The sequence below is a fragment of the Larus michahellis genome, chromosome 1 (genome assembly GCF_964199755.1).
Source record: "Larus michahellis chromosome 1, bLarMic1.1, whole genome shotgun sequence".
NCBI lineage: Eukaryota > Metazoa > Chordata > Aves > Charadriiformes > Laridae > Larus > Larus michahellis.
Genome location: NC_133896.1, coordinates 179,540,830 through 179,565,899, shown reverse-complemented (window position 1 = coordinate 179,565,899; position 25,070 = coordinate 179,540,830). Strand labels below are relative to the sequence as shown.

Genomic DNA, 25,070 nt, shown 5'->3' with positions numbered 1-25,070 from the left:
GTAGCAATGGAGTATGAGGAAAGTATTATTCAGGAAATTTGCCTTACTCCATTGCTCCCACCATTCCCAAGGGATTCTTTACTGACTGCCCTTTACTGACTGCCCCGTTCAGTTGTCTGCATTGGGATTCATCTTCCCCACTTAAGATATCAAAACCACAGAAGTCAGAATCTGAGACAGAGCGTATAGTAGAGAAAAATAGGCACTTACAGATCACAATTCATGCTGTCCTAACATAAATGTCTAAAACAAGACAGACGATATCCTAAAAGTGCATATTTCTTCCATTGAACATAAAGCGAGCTTAGGATGATTGGTTCAGTTGTAGGTGTCTGTACAAAATTATCTGAAATTAGGTGTGATTAATTCCTCCCCTACCTCTGAATTATTACACTTCACACTATATTCTATTTAGCCACATAGCTAAAAGAAAGTACTTTAAAAGTAATAAGCAACAAGTAATACATATCACATTACTGTAAAATGAGTTTTTAATAAGTGCCACATTAAAATTTTAATAAGTGAAAGTTATAAAAGAGAAACTTAGAACCTGAACACAATTAAAATTACAAGTTTAATGCAGTCTGACTCGTTTGACAATAATGAAATTTCTGTTTACTTCTTGTGTGAATGCAGTTGCCTTCAGACAAAGGTTTCATGGGTCAATTTTGGGCTGAAGCAAGGTATTAAATGCATATACAACAAATCTTATCACTGAGTGCATGACTATATTAGAATTATAAACTCAGTTGGTTAACTAGAACTGACATATACAACATACAAAAATCAGATGAGTCAACTGCCAATTTGTCTCAGATTGGTTTATACCATACACACTGACATTTCAGGTCTATATTCTTAAGCATTTGATATAAATATTAAACAAAAATAATATAGAAAATATATGTAAATTACTTATTTCAAATAAATGTAAGGGCCATGAGATACAGGAGGGTATGCCCAATTGTGTCTACATTTATTTTAAAAGAAACCCTCTATTACAATATGCTAAAAGTCATTTACCCCTGTGTGTCAGTTATTCATCCCTCTAAAAAACGTGTTTCAACCATATAAGAATACCCTACTCACTTGCCATTTAATGCTGCTACTCCAACAGTGCTTCTGGCAATTGACATACTTGCCACAAATGTCCACTGCTGACTTTGAGGGTCCCACCTCTCAACTGTATTCAAATAACTCCAACCATCATGTCCTCCCACTGCATAAATAGGCCCTTCAAGCACTGTAACTCCTAAAATGGAGGAGAGAGTGAGAGAAGAAAAAAAGTATGCTTTATCAATAGTTAAAAAAAAAAAAAAAGTGTTTCAAAACACAGCTAGCAAATTAACTGGCATATTCAAAGCGAAAATGGAAACACCAATTTGAGATTTGATTAATTAAGGATTAACAAACAGGAATAAAATTAATGCCACTCCACACGGCTTTATGAAAAAATAGGTCTTGTCAAACAAACCTAACTTCATTCCTTCAGAAGACGGTTTGCTTCATAGAATAACCTGTCAGTGATATGATAGTCTTAGAATTCTGTATCCTGTTTAACTTAGTATCTCATAACATTCTGATCATGAATTAGCTCTTTAGAATATCAGTAAAGCACATGATAAATAAATTATGGACTGGGTACCTGTTAGGTCTCAAATTATTGTCAACCTAAGTGTGATTTCATGGGATGGAATTGCAATGACAGGTTTCCATAGGGAAGGGAAAGAAGTTTGATGTTTTAATCATTTTTGTCAATTATGTAGAAGAAAATACAGAATTTCTCACTAGTGGGAAGCTTGGAGGACAGGAACAGAGTCAAAAAAACATATTAAAAGTCTTGAGAAAGTAACTTACAGTGAGAAACTTAAGCTGCTTCATCAATTCACCTTGTCAAAAAAAAAAAAGAACTTAAAAGAGAATGGGTACCTTCACAGGAAAATAATGTTGGATATATAAGGACTGTTTTATCTAGTGAAGTAAAAGTAAAACAAAATGTAAAGCATGGAAGTTGAAGTAGGAAAAAAATAAATAAGAAATAAAGTTTTAACTATGGTGGGTTTTAATCACTCATTCAAAGGAACCAATGAATTCTCTCTCACAGTAACTTCAGTTAAGCTTAGAAGGCTCTGGAAGACAAGCTATAGCTAAGTACCATTTGTTACAATACAGTGAGCTCAGTAATTCCATTCTATGAATCCATGATCCCAAATGAGCTCCAATCCTACTCTTAAGTCAGTGTCTTTTTTTCCACTCCATTTCACATGAATTAAACCCATCAAAAAGTCAGAAAACAGTAGATCATTAAAATTTCAGAAAATGGGTTTATTTTTTCTTGCAGAAAAGTCTTTCATTTAAAACAATGTAAAGTTTCCACTTCCTGTGTAGAACTGTGTTTTGTTCTATTTCAGAAAAATCATTAATTCAAAGTTTAATTTGAGATTTAAAAACTATATTTATCAATGAGTTTCAATAAGTCTCATCTCAGTGTTCACAGAATGTTCCTGCACTTTTGGTGTTGGTTTAGTTTTTTATTGGTGGGTTTTTTTACAACTTAAAAAAAAAAAGAATTTAAAAACCCTACTAACCCTTATTCAAATTTTCCTTCTTATAAAGTCTGAGCCTCATCTTTTTCTGTAGAACTTTCTGTGAACTCATTTTCCAGTCTCTTCTGGTATGAAGACTCTTGCTTATAAATGCTTTTTGTTCAAGCACATGTTTCAGCTATAATTTTTCTAGAATATTAAAGTGGATATTAAATTGAACTCATTATTTGTATAGCTCAATATCTTATCTCAGAACACAACCAGTAGCAAACATGTGGGAATATGTGTCAGTGTTCACACAGAAAATCAGGAGATAATATGCTATAGTTGTAGGGGAGGGATTGTTTGTTTAGTGGCTTTTTGTTGTTTTTTTTTCCCCCTAATATCTGATAGCTATAAGTATTCTTAAATCCTGAACAAACAGGTTTACATTGTCAAAAAATTATTTCTTATAATTTGTTACTGTACTCTAGCTTTTCATGTATATACTCTTCACCTAATGCAACATTAAATAGAAAATCAAATTCTTGTTGTGATAAAAAATTAATCGTATTCAAAGGAAGTTTAGGTGTGTGCATATTTCTATACACATACATGCCTAAATAATAATTGTCTAGATAAACACATGAACCCTCTCTCACCTTCACACATAAGTAGAGTTGCATTATTATGCAGTGAATTTCATAGTGAAACTATGATGCATGTCAAAACACATCTCATTAGTTTTGAAATTTCCATCTTTTGCTTCCCTGAATAGCTTATTTGATCCTCCATTAGGACATAAAGAATTTCCCTCAATTTATTTTTTTTATCTCATTCATTATTTCATACTTTTTGCCACGTCCTTTCATATTTGAGTTTTATTCTCATCTTTTTTCCTGCTGTAAATTAAGCCATCCTAATTATTTCCCATCACTTTTTGTAGAAAATTTGTTTTCCTCTTAATCAAAATACTGTTCTTCCTGCATTTTCATGGATTTTTAGCCTTTTTTTTTTTTAAATGGCAATGAAAACTGATAAGCTCATTGCATTAATGTAATGGATTTTCTCTCCGCATTTCCTGTTGTACTCTTTAACCTGGCTTTGTACAGAAAATAGTTTTCACTGACTCTTTACAGTGAGAACTTCATTAGGTTTATACAATACATGTAGAACCCTGTGAGATGCACATTCCTTCAGATTTTTTTTACCCAATGTCTTTTACTTTGCATTTACTGCTTGCTGCTTTGCTGAGAATCCAACTGGCTTTTAAAGTTCATCAGAGTGTTCTCTGAACTCGTCTGATCTTACTGAATAACTTCTAAATATTTTGCTATCATAATGTTCAATTTCATTTCCACATAAATTAATCTTACATTGACACAGGGAAATGTTACAGTTCGAAAACTGCCAAAATAAAAATGTTGATTTGGTGTGAGATTCATGTCATGCTCCTCTGCCAAAAGGTGTGAATTTAGTTACAGCTGGAGCAACGACAAAATCGGGAACTTTATTTTGCTTGGACAACTTTAAGGAACTCAATAAAAGATAGCATGGTTGACTTTGCCACTTTGCATTGCTTCTGTAATAGGAAAATTTACTGGCAAAACTGTAGGAAAGTTATTCTTTCCATACAAGACAAAAACAGAAGAGCTTCTGTACAAAAGCAATCTTACCTGCTGCTGACTATAGCACATACTAACTTGCTATGGGCTTACATATTTAAAATCTCTTCATACAGAATACCAAAGGCAATGGCATTCGTACATTTGTTCCTTAAGAGCTGGTCCAGTTCCGGACCACTGTTTAAAAATACTAGTCATATACATAGTGCAATATTGAATTTCATTCTGTTTACATTATTGTTTTGGACTACATAAATTGACTATATTACTGTTCAAAGTCCAGTTCTCTGATAAGCAAATTAAAAACCCAAACAAGGTGCTGCATTCCATGAAAGTAGTATTACGTCTATTTTAAGTATTTTTTCTCTTTTTTAAAAATAAAAAAAATTGCTTTGATATTTACAGATATCTGAGAAGCATACATGCAAAGTGGAACAGATTGAGAAACCTGTAGTCACCGCTGGTAGTGAGTTCCTCTAACGGTACATCCGTTAGAACTAATGGATATAGATGTTGTACATGTAAAAATTGTAAATAATATGGAGGAACTTCAGAAAGAATTACAAAAGAACCATTAATAATCTGGAAAACCTGCTAGAAATTCCATAAGAGATGTAGGGTTTACCAAGATATTTTTTTCCAAGAAGTAATCCAGTAATAGTGTATAAGTACCTGCATAAAGAAAAGAATGTATGATTAGGAGGCTAACTGTTAGAGGAATAATAAGATCTAATGACTGAAACATGTAACCTTTTAAAATAAGCCTAAAAATAATATTCTGTATTTTAACCGATGATGGTATGGATTTATTGAAATTATGAATTTAAGAATATCACAGTTTCTGTGTTGCTTGAAGTTTTCATTATATACATGGATACATTTTTAGACAGACATGCTCAAACACCTTGAAATGGCATGTGCTCAAGGAAGAAATGATGGGGAGAAATTCCGCGTTCCTCTTGCAGAGTCTACATGATGACAGCAGCAACTTCAGGTCATAAATCTATGAGTCTATAGAAATTTGCTAAATTTAGGCATGGATATCACAGTCTTTGGCATAAACTCTGTCTCATTCAGTGTTTGTTCTGGTTGGAATCTGTCTTTCCTTCCCAGGTTAACAGCTCTGAAGGCTTGGCTAGACACACCTGTCAAATTGATAATTGCAGGAGGTCTATTGATGACACGTTGAAATGACAGAAATGTAAGATTTACCAAATAGCATATTATGACATAGACAGTGAGCTGCTTTATGGAGCAGACTTTTCTGTGGGAAAGGCAGCTAGGCCTCTATAGTGAATCCAATTACATAGTATGTTCTTTTTCTTTCTCGTTATTTAACAGTAAATCATAGAATCATAGAATAATATAATAGTTTGTGTTGGAAAGGACCTTTAAAGGTCATCTAGTCCAACCCCCCTGCAGTAAACAGGGACATCTTTAACTAGAGCAGGTTGCTCAGAGACACATCAAGCCTGACCCTGAATGTCTCCAGGGACAGGGCCTCCACCACCTCTCCGGGCAACCTGTTCCAGTGTTTCACCACCCTCATTGTAAAGAATTTCTTCCTAATGTCTAATCCCTCTGATCATTTTTGTATCACTCCTTTGGTCCCGTTACAATAGGTATGTGTCTTTCCTATGCTGTGAAGTCCAGAGCTGGATGTAGTACTCCAGGTGAGGTCTCCTGGGAGTGGAATAGAAGGGCAGAATCATCTCCTTCAACCTGCTGGCCACACTGTTTTTGATGCTGCCCAGGGTACGGTTGGCTTTCTGGGCTGCAAGTACGTATCGGCTCATTTATCTACCAGTACTCCCAAGTCCTTTTCGGCAGGGCTGCTCCCAATTCCTTCATCCCCCAGACTGTATTGATACGGGGGGCTGCCATGAGACAGGTGCAGGACCTTGCATTTGGCCTTGTTGAACCTCATGAGGTTCACATAGGCCCACTTCTCAAGCTTGTCCAGGTCCCTTTGGATGGCATCCTGTCCCTCCAGCGTGTCAACCACAACACTCAGCTTGGTGTCGTGCAGAAACTTGCTGAGGGTGCACTTGATCCCACTATCTATGTCACTGATGAAAACATTGAATGGTACTGGTCCCAGTACAGACCCCTGAGGGACACCACTCCTCACCAATCTCCATCTGGACATTGAGCCATTGACCAGCACCCTTTGGATGTGGCCATCCAGCCAATTCCTTATACACCGAACAGTCCACCCATCAAATCCATATCTCTCCAACTTGGAGAGAAGGATGTTGTGGGGGACCATACCAAAGACCCTAGAGAAATCCAGATAGATGATATCTGTAGGTCTTCCCTTGTCCACTGATGTAGTCACTCCATCACAGAAGGTCACTAGGCTGGTCAGGCAGGGCTTGCCCTTGGTGAAGCCATGTTGGCTATCTCGAATCACCTCCCTGTCCTCCATATACCTTAGCATAGCTTCTAGGAGGATCTGTTCTGTGATCTTCCCAGGCACAGAGGTGAGGCTGACAGGGCGGTAGTTCCCAGGATCTTCTTTCCTACCAGTTTAAAAATGGGTGCAATGTTTCCCTTTTTCCAGTCACCGGTGACTTCACCTGACTGCCATGACTTTTCAAATATCATGGAGAGTGGCTTGGCAACTACATCACCAGTTCCCTCAGGATTCTGAGATCACCTCACCAGGTTCCATAGACTTGTGTATGCTCAGGTTCCTCAGGTGGTCATGAACTTGGTCTTCTCTTACAGTGGGAGAAACTTTTCTCCCCCAGTCCCCATCTTGAGGTCCATCCACTCAAGAAGTGTGGGAAAAGAGGTTACCAGTTAAGACTGAGGCAAAATCCATTATTTCTCTTCTACTTTTCATTCACTCCAGGTAAGTGTCCTTATCTTCCATCCCTTCTTTACCTATTGTTTAACATAGATTTCATAACTGAGATTTTATTGTGTAGGGACAACAGAAAGTCACCTACTGAAATCTCTCCCCTCTGATATATCAGAGACCTTTTGGTGATTTACTCTGTTAAACAGCACTGTCAAATAGGAGCAAACTGGTTCAATACTCATTTTTGGTTCCCCAATCATACCTCTTTCCCGGAAAGCCATGGCAAACGAAATAGTTTCCTATGCAGAAAAAATAGGATGCTATTTCGAGAAGAGTTTGCTCCAGAAACAGTTTTCTTTTACGTATGGATAAGACTATGCCAGATTTGCTCTGTCAGTCCTCCAAAGATGATTCTGGTAGGATCACTATTCTCATTGCCTCTATAACTTCACATCACCCACCAGAACTTACAGAAGCTATCTTCAATACTACACCATTAAACACCTTTCTACAACTATGTGACATTATTTCACGTTCTTTGGTCTGAGAAAAAAGCCATTTAAAAGTTCATCCAAAACTGGATGAACCAGAGCTTCATGGCTACTCTGAAATGGAGGAGGTGAAATTTTCAGTGTAGACCTTTCCTGACTAAGTTAATCTTTGGAACCTAGATATCCCACTGTCCAGGTAATGGTCCACAGGTAGTGGACTAATAGCGTAAAACTTAGTGACTCATAGAAGCAGCTCTAATGCTTTATAAAAAGATTGTACTTAAATCCTAGACATCTTCATATGAGTCAAATAAATAAATATGCACCTTGCAGTACTGGTGAATTGAGTAATTACACTTGATTAGACTTTGCAACACTCTGGTAGCAGACAAAATAATGTTTTCAATAAATTTTCCATTAATTTTTAAGATGCTTTTTTTATGAATAGATCCTTTTGGTCATGCAAACTGTGAATAATCACTGTCAAAATAGTGCATTCACAGGAAATTGCCGCATACAGAGCTGTTGCAGAATTTGCTGAATGGATGCGGATTTTGGTTATTAATGGGATAGGCATATACAGGTATAATTAGAACTTATGGTAGTAGAATTGAATGTTCAAGAAAAGTGTTATTTCCCTAATATATGTTTTCATTCCTTTAAACAACCAATAATGTGCTTTATGAAGTATGTGTAAAATACATTGCACCAATCACAGTAATAATAATTTAATGAAATAACTTGATGATTGTTTTAATCAAATCAAATTCATAAAGGCTGTTACTTCTGCGATGCAATGCCAATAAAATCTTTCATTCCCTCTTCACTTCTAAACTGATACTCAATATTTTCTAATAACAATACACAATGATGTATATATAGTGGGAAAAAAAATCACTTAATACATATTTGAGACATCTATGTCTGTGTGACAAAAAAGGCAGCTAAAGAACAAGCCCAAAGTAAAAATCCAAGGCAAATATAAGTAAACAAATTCCCATCAATCATTAACTTGTTTTAGTAGCAAAGTTGGGGTTTTTTTCTTCTTTTTTTCTAAGTATTCATACTATACATTTTCTTTTTGTTTGTGTCTTTTTTTACAATTATTAAAAATAGTATGAAAACATTATTCACACATGTATTGGAAAGTGGAGATATGGAAGGCTAGATTTGTAAAATATAAAAATTTGTATTCTTTGTAAACCATGCTGTGAAATATTGTTAATTTCTTCAACTACTTTTTATTCAGAGGATTCTATATTGTCTTATAGGACACAACAGTCTCCTTGACTTTCACCCTTTCTTAATGTGAAGTTGATGATGCTGATTCTGTTTTGCTGGTGATTTCTCCAGAAGGGAAGAATGCCCAGAAAGAGACCAGATTTGACATTCACCCTCTTGCCTGGAATTATGGTGACAGGAAGTAGGAGAAAAAACACCTCCAGATTAGGCAGTTACATTTTGAAAGCCTGGACTAACTAGACCAAGCTTCCTTTCTCCTATATGCAGCAGCAGCTTGTTTACTATCAACCACTTTCAGCTTACTTTACAAATATGATATGGGAACACTAAGATGATACCAATTTATTTTTAAAAAGAAAGCGTGTGTTCAAAATGAAAAGACCATTAAAGGCTGCTGTAAGAAAACTGTATTTTCTCTCTAAATCTCTCTGCTTGTTCTGTTACCACCATCATTCTCTCCAGTCCTTTGATTCCACCTATCTTCTATCATCTTTCTCTCACCCATATCAACTATGGGATTTTTCTACACATTTTTTGAATAATGATACATTGTTTGACAAGATCCAAAATTCATTCTGCGACAATGAAAATGTAGTACTGAAAAAAACCCAACATCTAACCTTTGTTTAAATTGATGAAACAGTTTTGATTGAAAATGATTAAATGAGACCAACAAGCCCCGTAAATTTTACAAAGTCAGCTTCACAGATTTAGTGAGACATATGTTTTTTGGTTTTGTGTTAAATACTTCATAGTAAGTACACCAAAATGTAAATTATAAATAAATACATTTTAAAAACTGCTAAATGAGATGAGCCTTTTTAATCTAAGTATAGAACTGCTTAAATAAAACCATAACAGTGAAATGAAGCAATGTAGAAATGAAAATCCTGGTATTAGTAATGACATTCATTTAAGAAAACAAATTGGTTCATTGCATCATCAGCAACTGAGTGTAGATTCAATAGCATACTGAGAAATGGAAGTTATTTAAGCACAACTGATAAGCATGAGTTACAACTACTAAGGATTTATAAAATGTGTTAACCAATTGTCTTCATCAAGCAATGGTTGAAGTTATTTAAATACAGTGTTAAAACTAACAAAAAAACCAAACTTGACATTTTTCTGTGTGTGTTGTCATCTGATCTTGCTTCAGGCTTAAAACTGATTGAAACTTGAAAATCAAGGTGTTCAAGGTGTTCCTTAATATGTACTGAAACTAGTTCTCATATTATTTGCTCCATCACCTTCTCAGGGATCATGGTAAGGCTGACTGGCCTGTATCCTCCCAGACCCATCTTCTTGCCCTTTTTGAAGACACAGGTGGCCTTTGCTTTCTTCCAGTCCTCAGGAACCTCTCCTGATCACCATGACCTTTCAAAGATAATTGAGAGCCTCCCAATGATGTCAGCCAGCTCCCTCCACGCTCATGGTGCATGCTGTCAGGTTCCATGACTTGTGCATGTCCAGCTTGCTTAAATGTTCCTTAACTTGATCCTTCCCCACTGAGGGCAAGTCTTCCTTGTTCTAGAACTCCCCCATCTCGTTTCATGGAGCTAAGACTTCTGAAGTCATTCTTAAAGACTGAGGCAAAGAAGGCATTGAGTATCTCAGCCTTTTCTGTTGTCTTTCTCACCAAGTCCCCTGCTTCAGTCAGCAGCAAGCCCACATTTTCCCTAGTCTTCCTTTTGCTGTTGAAAGACCCAAGGAAGCCTTTCTTGTTGCCCTTCAAGTCATTAATCAGATTCAACTCAAAATGAGCTTTGTCTTTGCTAACCTGATTGCTACAAGCTCAGACAGAGCATCTGTATTTCTCCTGGGTCACTCGTCCATTTTTCCACCTCTTGCATTCTTTATCTTTTAGAGTTTAATGAGGAGCTCGCAATCCATCCATGCAGGCCTCCTACTGCCTTTCCTTAATCTCCTGTACATCAAGATGGAACTTTTTTGAACTTGAAGGAGGTGATCCTTGAAAAATCTATCAGCTCTTCTGGGTCCCTCTTTTCTCCAGGGCCATATTCCCTGGTGCCACTATTGCAACGCACACATAATGCCCTCAGTAGTTTCTGGCCCCATTTGTGGAAGCTGCTGGACAAACTGTTGCATCTGTTGGCTACCTCTATTACCTGTGCTCAGACCCAGCTACCTATGAAACCCCACCGTCTGATTCTTGCACAATGTTTTCTAAGAAGCCAAGTTAGAAGAGTTCTAAGCAATGCAGAAGTATTTGCTTTCACCATTAGGCAGCGCTTGCACCATATGTTTCAAAAAATTATGAGTAGTTGTGACAAGATAGTACCCCCCTCAAGTAAATAAAGAAATACATGCTTTACATTACAGCAGACTGTGTCATATATGAAGAATTCAAGAGCAGATTGTGTCATATATGAGGAATTAAATATTCAAGCATTACTGGTTCTTATGGTTTGCTCTCAGAGCAAAAGGTGCCAGATTTTTGTATCACGCATATGGATTAAAAGGTAGTTCCAAACGTGTTGCCTTTAGTTTCCCCATCACAGAATCATAGAATCACAGAATGATAGAAACGGAGTGCAGTACATCTCAACTCTGTATCAAAATCTGTATTGAGCAGTCCACGAAAACCATAAATGGCAATACCACAATCGAAATCTAAAGGGATACATTCTACTAAGATCACAAAGCAAAATATTTTCCAGTAAAATTGATGAAACGACTGTTCTCTTTTCTGAATGTTCCAGGTCATTTGTTTTAATAGAAAAAAAATGAAATTCATTTTAAGTCGTCTGTGTTGAAATGTCAGAGTTCCAATCCTATTAGCACACTGTAGATTTCCTTGTCCTTAAAGAGCAAAGGTACTGAACTCTAGACACATTTTATTTTTTCTAAATGGTGCAGCCAATTTCTGCATTGTCCCTTGAGATAAGATTTTTCATCTTTTTGTAGTCAAGATACTGAACAGTGTGTTAGAAGATCAGAGTTCATTTTGACTTCATGAAGAAGGTTTTCATGTCCACTGTATCTGTCCTACACTAAAGTGACATCAGAGTAAATAATTTTGTTTTCTGTGTTCTATGCCCGCTAGATAATAAACATCCATCCAGATTTATACTCACAATGTAGATAATGTTTTTATTAAGATATATTATATAGAATGGGCTTTTCCTGTTCCTGAATGAGAAAATAACAATTTCCAGCTGACATTTGAAGACTTATTGTCATTAAGCAAAATGCACACAAGAATAATATTGTCATCTCTTTCGGGACTGTTTGCTAAGAGAAAAGGACAAAAGGTCCTCCTAGCTTTTCTTCCTGCATGTCATCTTCAACAATTTGACAAAACCAGTTTAAGGCACAAAAAAAGAAGAAAAAATCCTCTTGGACCTAATGTTCCACATGATACTAGTGCTCTGTTTTTTGCTGAGAAAAGCAATCATACATCCAGAAAGGGAGGCTTTTATTGTAAGAGACTTTTTTTTTTTTTTTTAATTTGTAGAAAATAATAGTTCTGTCATCGAGGGACTAATTGATCCTATCCATCTTTTGATTAATTACTTTCATTTTCATGACATTCTGAACAGTTTGGCTTTGCTAGTTTGCATACAGTTACTGGACAGCTGAAACTAGAAACTCAACTGTGAGGATTTCTTTTAGAAAAAGGAACTACTTTTTTTTCTTACGAGAAGGTATGCTTTCAGTAATATAATGATCAGTTAGGTGCAGAAAATACAGTGGAAAAAAATCTTAATATTTCCCTGAAAATGATGAAAACCTTAATAACTTGATGTTTGTTATTTATTCAGCCATACAGAAGTCAGTACCTATTAAAATTTATTCTCTGTAATAAAGATACTTTTTGGAGAGTATTTATGGTCTTGATTAAAAAGTATCCTAGCTAAATTGTGTCTCAACGTAGTGCTGTTCATCAGTACAATCTGAAACTGGCAGATGCCTCAACTAAAAAAATAACCCAAACCTAAACTACTTTTGCAGTCAAATTGTACACACAGAAAAAAAACCCAAACAAACAAACAAAAAACCCCACAAAAACCCAAAGTACAAGAAAGAAGCAATAAGTTGCAGTACCATGTTAGTTACCATATCCTAGGAAGAACAACTTTTTCTACCTGGAAAATAATTCTTCTAAGCATTCAGACTTGGAGATTTATGAAAGCAAATAGTGTTATTTTTTAGCTAAATGAGATCTAAAAATGAATATTGTCTAGTGTGCAATGGCAGGCATTTTCCTTTTGATTACCTTCATAAAGCTATGCAGCAAAAAACCTATTATGTCTAATTAGGTGCTGAGATCTGTATAGTTTCAATTATTTATACTTGGAGATCGGAATGGGATTTTTAAATTGCTTTTCTGTGTTGTTACAAAATAATCGAACACTGCATATCATATTTCTAACTCTAGCTTTTCGTATCAGCTTGATAGACCTGATTTCAAACAGTGGAATTTTAAAAAGTGACAGTTTTTATAAAATAACAGGAAATATATACTGCCACTTTTGGATACAAAATGGCAAAGAAAAAATTATCTATGGTGTTAGCTTTACTGTAGTCTCTGCATTTTGATATTTGTAGAAGCACAAATAAGGGGAAGATAAAAAGAAAGATAAACTTGTATCCAACAATTAATTTTTTAAATAAGTTATTTACCTTTTAAGAAGAGGGCAGACATATACTGTATCATGACATTGAAGGTGAGGAGACAAATAAATCAGTGACTTGTTATCCAAGTATTAAACTTGATTAAGGAACACCCAGACTTTACTCCACCAGTTTAAGCTCTGATTTTATTTAGTTTGAAGGTAGCTGTAAATTTCTAACAATTTCCTTTCTCACCAACATCCACAAAAGCAATTCTGTATTAATTGTAACTAATATTGCTGCTTTTCCTTACTCTGTTATCACCCTCTTTAAGTCTTAAACTGTTTTTCTGCCATGCTACTGGTGTCAACATAAAGAAAAGTAATGATGCTAAAGTCCAATTTGTTTTAAATTATGATTCAATTAATTGAACCTGGTATTTAACGTTCGCAACCATAATCTTAACTGTGTGTGAAATACAAGTATAGTTCTTTGGATGCTGCATGTAGGACTGCCATAGGCCAAGCTGGGAATTTAGTGTGTGATAAACTGGAGAATTACACCTGACCTACACCTCCATATTCAGTGGTACATTGTTGAAAATACCTCTTCCTATGTTTATTCACAAGCAGGAATCAAGGCTGATTAAAAGAATTATAAAAATACCCTTGCCCTCTTGGGCCAGAAGATATTATACTGACATGTTAATATAATGCAAATTTACAGAAGTAAAGATCTGCCTGCCGCCTCTTTATTTACATTCGGTTTTGTAGATAAGACACCAGATTCTCAACTCTGCCACGCTATTATCCTGAGAACCTGACTTAGAAATTATTATAAGTGTTGCCATTATGACTTGTAGCTCTTTAGTGAATTGGGTCATGGTCTACTACTTAGTAAGAGTACAAGGTACAATGACAAGGTACTTAATAATTCAGAAAAACATATCCCTATAATGCTCCCGATGATTAAGAGAAAAATCCAGAGCAAAAATCTAATATACATGCAAATTAACATTGCGGAGAAAATACTTTAAAAGTCTCAGATCTTCTGTCAACAAAGAGTGAAAGCTAGAATGACATATTTCCCCCGAGATTTCAACATTAAAAAGTAACAATAATTTAACTACATGGAGTAGCTAAGCCTGTTGCAGAACTATTCCACTCTCCTTAATGCTTAAGTGGTTATAAGTTTGGGGGGTTTGGTTGGCAGTTTTGGTTTTGTTTATTTTGGGGTTTTTTTAGGTTTCTGGTTGGTTGGTTGGTTGGTTTGTTTTGTGTTTGGTTTTTGTTGTTTTTTTAAGTCTGTGCCTGCACACAGATATCACCACCTATGAGGGAGAGCACAGATCTCTGCCACAGCGCTGCCTTGTGAGACACTGTTGTACCCAGAAAGATTTACCATTGCAGAAAAGCAAGACATTTCCAACAAGTTATTGACTCCAAGAAACTTTCTGAGACACATGATGTGAGTCTTTCTCTTTGAGCTGTTCTGTTTTCCATTTCAGTCACACTGTTATATGAATGCTAGTGAATAATCTTTTGTACAAGAATGTAAATGAAAAAGGGATAGATTAAAGGTGGAAAGTGTTTCTTCATGTTACACAAATAGAGCAGTAGTGGACATTTTGCTTTGTACTCATAAAGCACATGGATAATACATGAATGTGTTCTTCATGTCTGAAAGTACTGTTTATGACAATATGTCAAGGTCCAAAAGCATAGCAGATTTCCTTCATGAGTAGTATATACCACAGATTTGACATGTATAGAATGCATTAAACTCACATCTATGTTGATTTAAGCTTGATTTGAACAGACATCATGGTCATTTGCTCAGAGCATCTAAATAAGCAAAATTGAGCTGCATACATCTGGAAATATGGTATGTCATTTCCTAATGCAGTAGAATTTGGTGGGTGCTATTCATGTGTGGTTCTATGAAGGGCTGTATTATTTTCAGGCTGATTGTTTTAGAACAAACAACGTGCAATGAGCAAATCACAGATATCATTATGTTCTAACAAACTAATATCTGGAAAAATCTCCTTTACCCCGTGTTGTAGCTTTTCACACTGTAGCAAACATTCTGTAATAAATATGACTATGTGTTTCAAGAAATCTTTTCTTTATAAATAGTTGGTGTGCTTATGCACTTTTCGGAAAATGAATTAAATAATTACATGTTTATCATACCAACAGGGTATAAGCTACTATACAGTCAGTTTGTTGGTTTCAATGCTAACTTAATTATCATTTTACTGACATTTCTTTCTTCCAGTCTTTCATCTCAGCCTCTTGTCCATAAGGACCCTGAAGTTCGTATCTGCTCTCATATCCATAATAGAATCTCAGATTCTCATGCATCTGTTTATTCTCCTTTGTACTTTGTTCTCGCCTCATAGTGGTTTCCTCTACATACACACAATATACATAAAATTTGGAATTATTTTGCTATAACTAAAAAAACCCAAAAAACCCACAACCAAAACACCCCACAACAAAACACTTCCCTACTTATTTTTATTTGTCTCTTAATTGAAGACATGAATTTTCCATTTTTACCTCCTCTGTAGCCCAGAAATGGTGGTAAATAAAAAGAAGGTGTTATCCTGCAATCTAGCAAAGAAAGAAGAAAAAGGATCCTCTTTATTCTCTACGTTTCTAGTTTATTTTACAGTTACCATGGATGTAACAGTTAAGGCTGTATCAAGATTTTATTTATATTCCTATTCTACTTTAATAGTTTCTGTTTTGCCTTGAATGCTGTTTTGATAGATTGCAATTCCATAGACAAACATGTATTTATTGGGGCTTGAGCACTATCTAAAATAACATCATTGGCTAACTGCCACAGCAAAGATTTTTAAAACAGAAGATGAAAGTTAAACTCTCAGTGACTTGAAAGTTTATCCTTCATTCTAGATCTAAGGAGTGGTACCATTCATCATTAGATTTTCAGTGTTGAACAAGCAGTAATCTATGTTTCACAATGTTTTATGAAAAAGGGAAAATTCAGACACCTATACAATAATGGGGTTTGCTACATTGCAGTGTATTTGATCTACTCTGCTCATGAATCCTCTAGCCTGTGTTCTCCTAGTCAAAGTGTTTAAAAATGTGTTAGTAACACCCATTCTTTAAAGGTTTGTTTCCAAACAAAGTTTATTTGGCATAAAATGAAGCAAGGTGATCACTCTCCATATTTACCTCGTAAAATGCATCTTTAATTTGCATGATTTTTATTGTAATGACCTGTTAACCATAAATTTGTGATATCAACCTATTTGATACCTTTGGTTTCTCCTTCACTTGTTTCAGTGTGATCAGATATTGTTTTCCTATTATGGATCTGTTAAGGTCTCTTGTATCTGAAACCTTGTCTGGTATTCACACTGAATATATATTTTTAAAATCTGCTGAAATTTTATACATTTATTGCTTAAAATAGGACTTTTTTCTTTATTTCATCAAGTGAAAACAAAGGAATTAAAAAAATTTGCTTCATGACAACATTTTATTTGACAATATTTTATTCTTATTATGAAAAATAAATTGATTTTATCTATCTATCTATCTATCTATCTATCTATCTATCTATCTATCTATCTATTTATTTATTCCAAATTTATGAATGAATAATTCTGCCAGGAAGTACTGAACTGGTGTTTCCTTTAGTACTATCTACTATGTTACCTCTAACCTTTAGATACTACATACTTCAATAAATTGTTTTATTTACGTATAAGTTTTCCTACAAATTTACTGTGGTTTTGGATTCAGTTTTGTGTCTTAAACAGTTTTTTCAAGAATACTTATTTTCGACATCTCTCAAATCATACATATACACATGTATAAATACTCAGTACCTCATCACTGGATTTCTTTTTAGAAGTTCTAGTGCAACTCATTAGTGGAAGCTAAATTATCTTGGCTTTACCAGAGTTACAATTAGCTTTTTTATTATTTTTTTCCACAGAGAATTCTACATTAATTCAGTTGTGAAATTAACAAATCCAAAATGGAATCTACTTAATCTACCTACACTGAAACATATTTTTATTTATACTTAATTGTAATTTTGCAAATTTTCTTATAGTTTGCTAGCACATAAAACAACATAAAAATATGCCTATAAAGGAGAATTTTTTTTAAAGAACTCTCCTTTTTTGCATGGGCCAACATTTATTTTCTGTATAACTGATTAAAGCTATTAGTTTTAATATGATATATGGATCCTTGTTTATGCTTGTCCTTTAATTTTTGACCTCTTACCCTAGCATATATTAGGTTAAAATGACATCCATCTCTGAGTCATTTATTTTGCCTCTTTTGCCATAAAGGGAATTCACTCAGATGCAGATACATACATTTAGTTAAAATAATATCACCCATGTTGTTTTTTAAGATTGAGGATGTATATAACGGCTAGATTATTTCCCATTTTGGAGGGGAATTTTTTTTTATTTTCAGAAGTGACATTGAGATTTAAAAAAAAATAAATACATTAAAAGTTAAAGGATTATATTAAATCATGGAAAACATCCCAGTTCTAGACTAAACTTCCTTAACAATTCACTCCTTTTTATTATTTGTTGCATTCTTGTCATTTTATGAAATGAGTGAACTGTGATTGCTAGCAATAATATTATCTAATATTCACCCAAAAAGCAGTGAACAAACAGCAACATATTCACTCTAACCTAATGAGGAGTTCATGAACATGTTGTAAATTGCAAAATGATCTTTCAGTTGGACAGTAGCAGCATAATTACCCTTACATGGCAAACATGACAGACTATTACTGAAATGACTGTAAGAACGAACTATCCAGCAGATCAAGATGTTTTTTGTAAATTGCACAAGAAGTACCTTCCTTTTATATATTAATACAGTGATATAAATAAAATAGAACATAAAAAATATAGTTAGCTTTTAATGTTGTTTTTTTTCCCAGTAGTAAAAACCATGACAATAGATTTACAATCAACTTCCAATATGGACAAAACTGATGTAGGCTTTTTTTATTCTCAATAATCTTCATTGTCCCTTGAGAGGCAGAAACTGCTTCCAAGGCAGGCACAAATTGTTTAATCCAAAACACACTTTTTATTTTTTGCTTTTTTTTTAATGGAAACATGAATATGTCACCTCAGTTGTTACATATTCCTACTTCAAAGGATGAATCCTACCCTGAATTCCTAGTTCTCTAAAACTGTAGACAGAGTTTGTAAATAAGCCTTAAGCCATCACAGAAGTTAAAAATATTTGTTAAGGAGTAATTTTTTTAATTTAGTTTTTTGAAAATCTAAAAATTATTTTGAAAGCTTCTTATTAATTTTAAATCATTGAAACAGACAAAAATGAAACAATTCTAAAAGTAGTTAAAGTATTTTTTACGTTATCATTTAATTTTTTAAAAAAGTTATAGGATTAGATTGATTAATGTCTTCATATTTATACGTGTATTTTCCTTCTGAGATTTGCCATTTAGTAAGAACAAAATCAAAGCCAAGATGAATTAATTATGCAGGAGATAAACTTTTGTGACATTTTGCATCAACGAAAACATAAAGTTAAATTTACATTAATTTGCACTTCAGTCCTGATTTTCTTTATTAATAGTCAGAATCTTATTTTGTTGACCCATCAGTAAGTAACGGTCATGACAAATCGGCAATAAGGATTATGCATTTATCCTGGTGAATGAGTTCTTTAAGCACTTTCTGATAAAGAAAATATTACACTATGTTCCCATGACATGTTGATTTAACACACTTTATCTCTGACAGTTATGGACAGTGATTAAAATAAAGACAGAAAAAGTGAGAATATTCTTAATGGTTAATAAGGACTAAAATTAGTATATAATAAATGCTGTCTTAATGAATATGAAAGATTCAGTAAAATGATCTACTACCAAGTAATTGATTTTTTTGTATTAACAGTAGATTTCCATCTTAAGAACTTTAAATGGCATAAATAATCAAAAGATCTGAAGATTTTTCACTCTTATTTCATTAACGGTGATTTCATGACTCAACTCTGCCATTTCCAAGTCTGCACATGAATTTCTATGGAATATAGGAAATTGCTAGAAATAATAATCTGAGTGAAATTATGATAATTAGGCCTAGCATTTCTAGAACTTTTTCAGAATGAACAGAAAAATATTTTCTTTAAAGTTCAAGAAATCTTAAAAATTGGTCTTTGAATAGGCAGAATTTAATTATCATTATTAGATAATTCATGGTGATTGAGACAAAGGAAAATAAGCTTCCTTTCCCCCCCAAAAAAAACCAACCAAAAATATCTTGCTGGTTAAGCAATTAACTTTATTAAATTTTATGTAACATTTATTATTCTTAAAACTCATAAGACATTTAACCGCATTTATATTATCTGTAAATTTTAATATTTATAGTCCTTTTAAAGAATCACAATAGTTCTGTAAATCTATAGGTCCATGCCTGTATTGCAAATTTCCACTTTGATTCATGTCAGTGTTTTCAATTGTCATTTTTGTCAGTAGCATTTAATGCAAATTTACATCCATAAAAAGTTAATTGCACCTCATAATTTAGGAAATATTACTTTATTCAGTATCTTGTACTTAAAGTGCAGAGGAAAATATTTAGATGAATTGACTTTAAGCTTTTGTATTACTTCAAAAAACGGGTCCTCTATGCAAAGTAAAATTACTAAGAGATATGAAGTATTCAATAAACATTCAAACTTCCCTATTGTTATCAGTTTCAGGAATGTGATGACTTAAGTACACAGCTGCATTTGGAATTCAGCTATCAGTTAAAATTCTTCATGCTTGGACTTTGCATACATTATAACTGCTGACAATGCAAGGAAAGGACACACAGCTTTTCTACAAGGCACACAAATCTGGAAATAAATAAATGCTTCTAGTTTAGGTAAATTGGTGTAACTTACTTTCTGGTGAAGTTGAAGGTAGTTTATAATTTACAAGCTGAAAAATGCAACTAGTTCTATATTATGGACCAAAGCACTGATAGTGTTACGAATCACAACGTCCACAGGAAAAAAAAAAAAACAAAACTGCAATAAGATTAGACTAAGCAGATATGTGTGTGTATATATATACATACACACAGGAAAATTATGATATAGATGATACATATGGACATATATATACATGTATCATATATATTTGAATTGATATGCATATATATGCATTTATGTACCATTATTTTTTATGGATCAAAAAGAGGGAAATCATGTCTTTGATTTGGGCCAAAGTCAATAGAAAGTCCTATCTTATTTTGGATTTGTTAGCTCTGATTTTAACTGTTCCCTTTATTATGTAATTTACCAGCTTTTTAACTGATACTTCAGTTTCTCCACAATCCTTTCCTTCATTAACAGTTCTCATTACTACTTCAAAGTTACAGAGTTGTCACTATTTTTTCCCACCTAATATTTTCTTTTTCTTCCCTCTGCCTCATGTGTTGGATTCTAGAGCAGTAAACATGGAAGTGGGAAATCAAGCTGGGTCTAAGAACCTGGCTGGCATCCTCTCTCAGTGAAATATAGAAACAGAAGTTTGTGCAAACACATTTGACATTTTTGACATCAGTATCAAAGATGTTCTGGGATATTTTATCCTACAACTCCCTAACTTCCTGTATTTTCTTTCTACTTCTGATTCTTGAACTTATTCTATTAGATATTAATTTCTGCACATACCAACTTCATGATGATCATATTATAGGCAGGTATCCACTCTTAGGTCCTTAAGAATACATTTACATTACATATTTAGCTGGTTCAGAACAATGGTTCAGAGCCATGACTCTGGGACCATTCACTCTGGGTAGAGTGAATTCTATCTACCTTAGGCCTATATGCTATATAAATAACTCTGAGGCTTTCCCATAAGCAACAAATATTTTTATAGCATTTATAGTGTTTTCACTCGGACAATTCCAGCCGGCAAAATTCTCTCTTCCAAGAGAGGAAGAGGAAAAATATGTAACCTCCCTCAACTCTAAGCTGAACAGGAGTTTGTTAGATAATACCATGCCTGTTATCCTTCTTAGCAAACTGATAATCTTGCAAATACCAAATACATGTTTGACTATGGACAGTGATATCAGTATATTTACAAAGACAAAATCCAAAACCCAAGTCTAGGTTTAGCAAACAGTGTAAATCTCACCTAGAATAAGAGCTTAGACACTCTTCACATAGTTCATCGAAAGGGCAAGGCAATTTAGGACACCAACCTGAAAAGAGTGCCCTTCTCCCTTAACTATAATGGAAACCTCATTTTCTCACTTTGGAAAGACAAGCTGAGTATCACTTTTTTGTTTGGTTCCTTCCTTTATTTTTTTTTTTTAAACAATGGTTCTGCTGGATTTTACATTTAAAGTTTAAATTTAGTCTGTCATTCATTATCTATTTTCTCTCTTCCTCCTCCTCCTCCTCTATGTAGCCTATCATGTCCTTTTATGAAGCAATTCTGTACCCACTTTTTCCATTTATTTGCTGAATTTATAATCCACAACCTGGTTTACGTTTTTTTTCTTCTTTGTTCTTTCAGTCTCTTTCTGCCTTCTCTCTGTGGTTCTTGATATGGTCTTTCTTTTTCTCTGGTTTCACCTTCCCCACATTTCATTGGTGCTTTCCACTGCCTTTCTGGCTTCTTATTACTCTTTCATATTCCATACTGTTTTATGGCCTACTTGACAGGGATATTAGAATCACCGTTGGCTGAAAGAATAGTTTTGGATCCCATAGTCTACCCTTTATTTTTTGTGCTTTAGCACCACTAATTCCAGACACTACCACTACCATAGCTTCCACTCATTTTCCATTGACAGCACTGAAACTGCCTAACATATGACTTCCTACACTTCACTACAAGACCGGTCAGTTTTCATTTTCTCATTTCTCATTTCTACATATATCAACTTCTACACGCATACTTCTACTGAAGATTATACGAAGAAAGAGTAAAGTGTACTACCTGATTGTGACTTTAGTTACAAAGGAGGTACATCTGATTTTTTTTTACTGATGTCAAAAAAAAGACATCGGTCTAAAGGATGGGTGCCTATTTCTAATCTTGTGTACAAAATGCAATTCAAACAACTTTAGCGTTATCACTACATGGATATAAAATAACATATATTTTAGAAAACAAATAAAAGATTTCTTACTGCAGATTAATTTCTCATTACAAAGGGCATTTACTGAAACAATAACGTTATAATTACTAAACGATAATAACTAAAATAATACTAAAATAATTTAAAAATATTTTAATGGGAAAAATATTCAAACAAAAAAAAAGCAATTTAATTCTAATGAGCTAATGAGCTTCTCAGAAAATAATATATCACAACTCTTACACAATTCCAAATAAAGAAAAAGAGCACATCTCTACTGCTTCCCAAACAACTTCATTTAATCATTTTCACCATCACCAATAAAATCCCAGTTTATACTTCTTACCTCATTTTACATGCTGTTTACAAAAAAATTATATATTTATATATATATATTTCCTCAATATAAAAATTCAAAAGTGAGCCCACACAACCCGAAAAAACCTCAAGTGGTCAAACGCCTCATGTGTTCCCTTTTTTCTCCTGTAGAAAATACACCAGTTTTTCTCCAGTCATAGCCTCAACATTCCTGAACATCTTCATTTAAATTAAATGATTTAAATTCATTTAAACTATAAAGGTATTTTTTAAATCTATTGAACAAAAGCATCTGTAGAATTATCAGTCCAAAATTATATATATTTTTGAACTAATCACAAAGGGTTTTCAATCATGGCTCCATTTCTCTTGTCACTGGGAAAAGTTTTTTCTCTATCAAGCATTCCCTAATATGTTTTATTAATACTATGCTGTGTTATAGCTGAAGTTGTTGCATTTTTACCACCTTTGGGAACAGTATTGAAACTAATAACAGATTCTGTAAAATTCTGGAACACTGGTTAAAAAAAAAAAAATTACATGTATTTCTGCAGTATTATAATTAAATTTAAAATTAGGGAACAATTCCAAATCACAGAGCTATTTAGTGTCATGATGCCATTTGACAGTTTCCGATCACTATTTGTTATTGTAAGACATGTTTAATAGCAAAAATGCATTCTGCCAGCCACTGTACAAATGCAAATTATGATATGTGTAAAATGGCAGGGGGGAAAAAACCAACTTCATTCTGTGAGACATTGATACAGTACACTAGGTTGTTACTGGTTGTAACTCAGGGGAATGGACACGATAACCTAGCATGTCTTTTCCATTTCTATTTTTCATGACATCGTAATGATTCTATCACACCAGGTGACTTTAGCAGAACAGATAATGAACAGTTCAGTTTTCTATACCTTATACAAGTTATAGTCTGATGAGTATGTCCCATAGATTCTACATTCCTTTCTTTAAGTAAGAAAATCTTGTCACTCTACAGTTAAGAATAAAAAAGGGTATTTTTTGAAACATCACAAAATTATTTATGTAATTGAATAAATTGGAGCTTTTTTTCTACTCTAGATACATAGTAGAAAGGCTACTTTTTTCTTTTTTTTTTTTTTTCCCCCGAGGAAACAACATAACTACCTTTTGCTTAATTTAGAAAATAATTTAAAAAAACCATGAAATGTATATTTCTTTGAGCAGAGAACAGAGATGCAATGTGACTTGATTAATGCTCACAGTGATATGGATAATACTATTAACAAAACAAAACAAAACAAAACAAAAACCAACTTATCTGAAAGCAGCCTATGGGAAAATACGCCCTCAGTCATGATTAAACTATTGCTAAAAATACTTTGTAAAGTCCATCAGCCTATCACTGACACTGTGTTTATACCCTTTATTTCCTATCATACCGGATAAATGAAAACACATAATGACTTGATTAAAAATAAATAATACCTGATTGCTTGATAAATAAAGATGTCATTTTTCAAAATCAGTGCATACAAACCTGAATTTTGTCTCTAACTTGTGTAAGTTTCAGGGTTTCTTTCCCTGTTCCTCTGCCTTTTCTGTATGGTGTTGTTTGTGGTTTTTTTTTTTTCTTTTTCCCAGTATTACTTTGGTAAGTAATAAAAACCTTCTATATATTCTTAGTGATCTAACAAGAACAATGCAGTCAGTTATTGTTACGGTTTAAAGTGCTATGATAGCTTGAAAATACTGAGTTTTCCATTAAAAATTACATATCTGAAAAATGTGATGTCTTTTTAAAACATTTTTTTTTACTTACCTAAGCCATGCCTATGTGTTGACATTGGGGGTAACACAGTCCAAGCTTTGGTCTTTGGATTGTAACATTCAACAGTGTTTAATGTCTTTAAGCCATCCCGGCCTCCAATGACAAACAGCTTGTCATCGATGACAGCAACACCAAACTGAAGTCTCCTGCCATTCATCACTCCAGCCTGGATCCATATATTTGTTCTGAGATCATACTTTTCAATAGTTGTAGCACCTGATGAGACATAATAATAGGATAATGTATAAAAAATGTATACAAAATTGGCATTGGCTCCCTTTTTTTTCTTTTTTTTTTTTCCTGAAAGTGTCAAAACTTTAATATTATTTTCTGATTACTTCCAACATCTTGACAAACCCTTTCTGTTTCTTTAGATAAAGTAGTCCCTGGAATATGTGTGTGTACATATACATGTATATATATTACCTTTCCCCCCCCAGCTAATAAAAGTGAAAAAAACCCCAAACTTAAATGGCTCCTACTAAAAAGTACCGCAAGTCTGAATCACAGTATGCTCTAACTTTATG

At 33.8% G+C, this 25,070-nt stretch overlaps 1 protein-coding gene across 1 annotated transcript in view; it reads right to left on the bottom strand.

Moving 5' to 3' along the window:
- Nucleotides 1-25,070, bottom strand: part of KLHL1 (kelch like family member 1) — a 240,105-nt gene that overhangs the window by 22,651 nt on the left and 192,384 nt on the right. The window contains exons 7-8 of the mRNA XM_074564447.1: nucleotides 24,535-24,759; nucleotides 1,090-1,252 (exon numbers count right to left, since the gene is read on the bottom strand). Coding sequence (XP_074420548.1) covers nucleotides 1,090-1,252; nucleotides 24,535-24,759 — 388 coding nt within the window. The remainder of the gene's footprint in view (nucleotides 1-1,089; nucleotides 1,253-24,534; nucleotides 24,760-25,070) is intronic.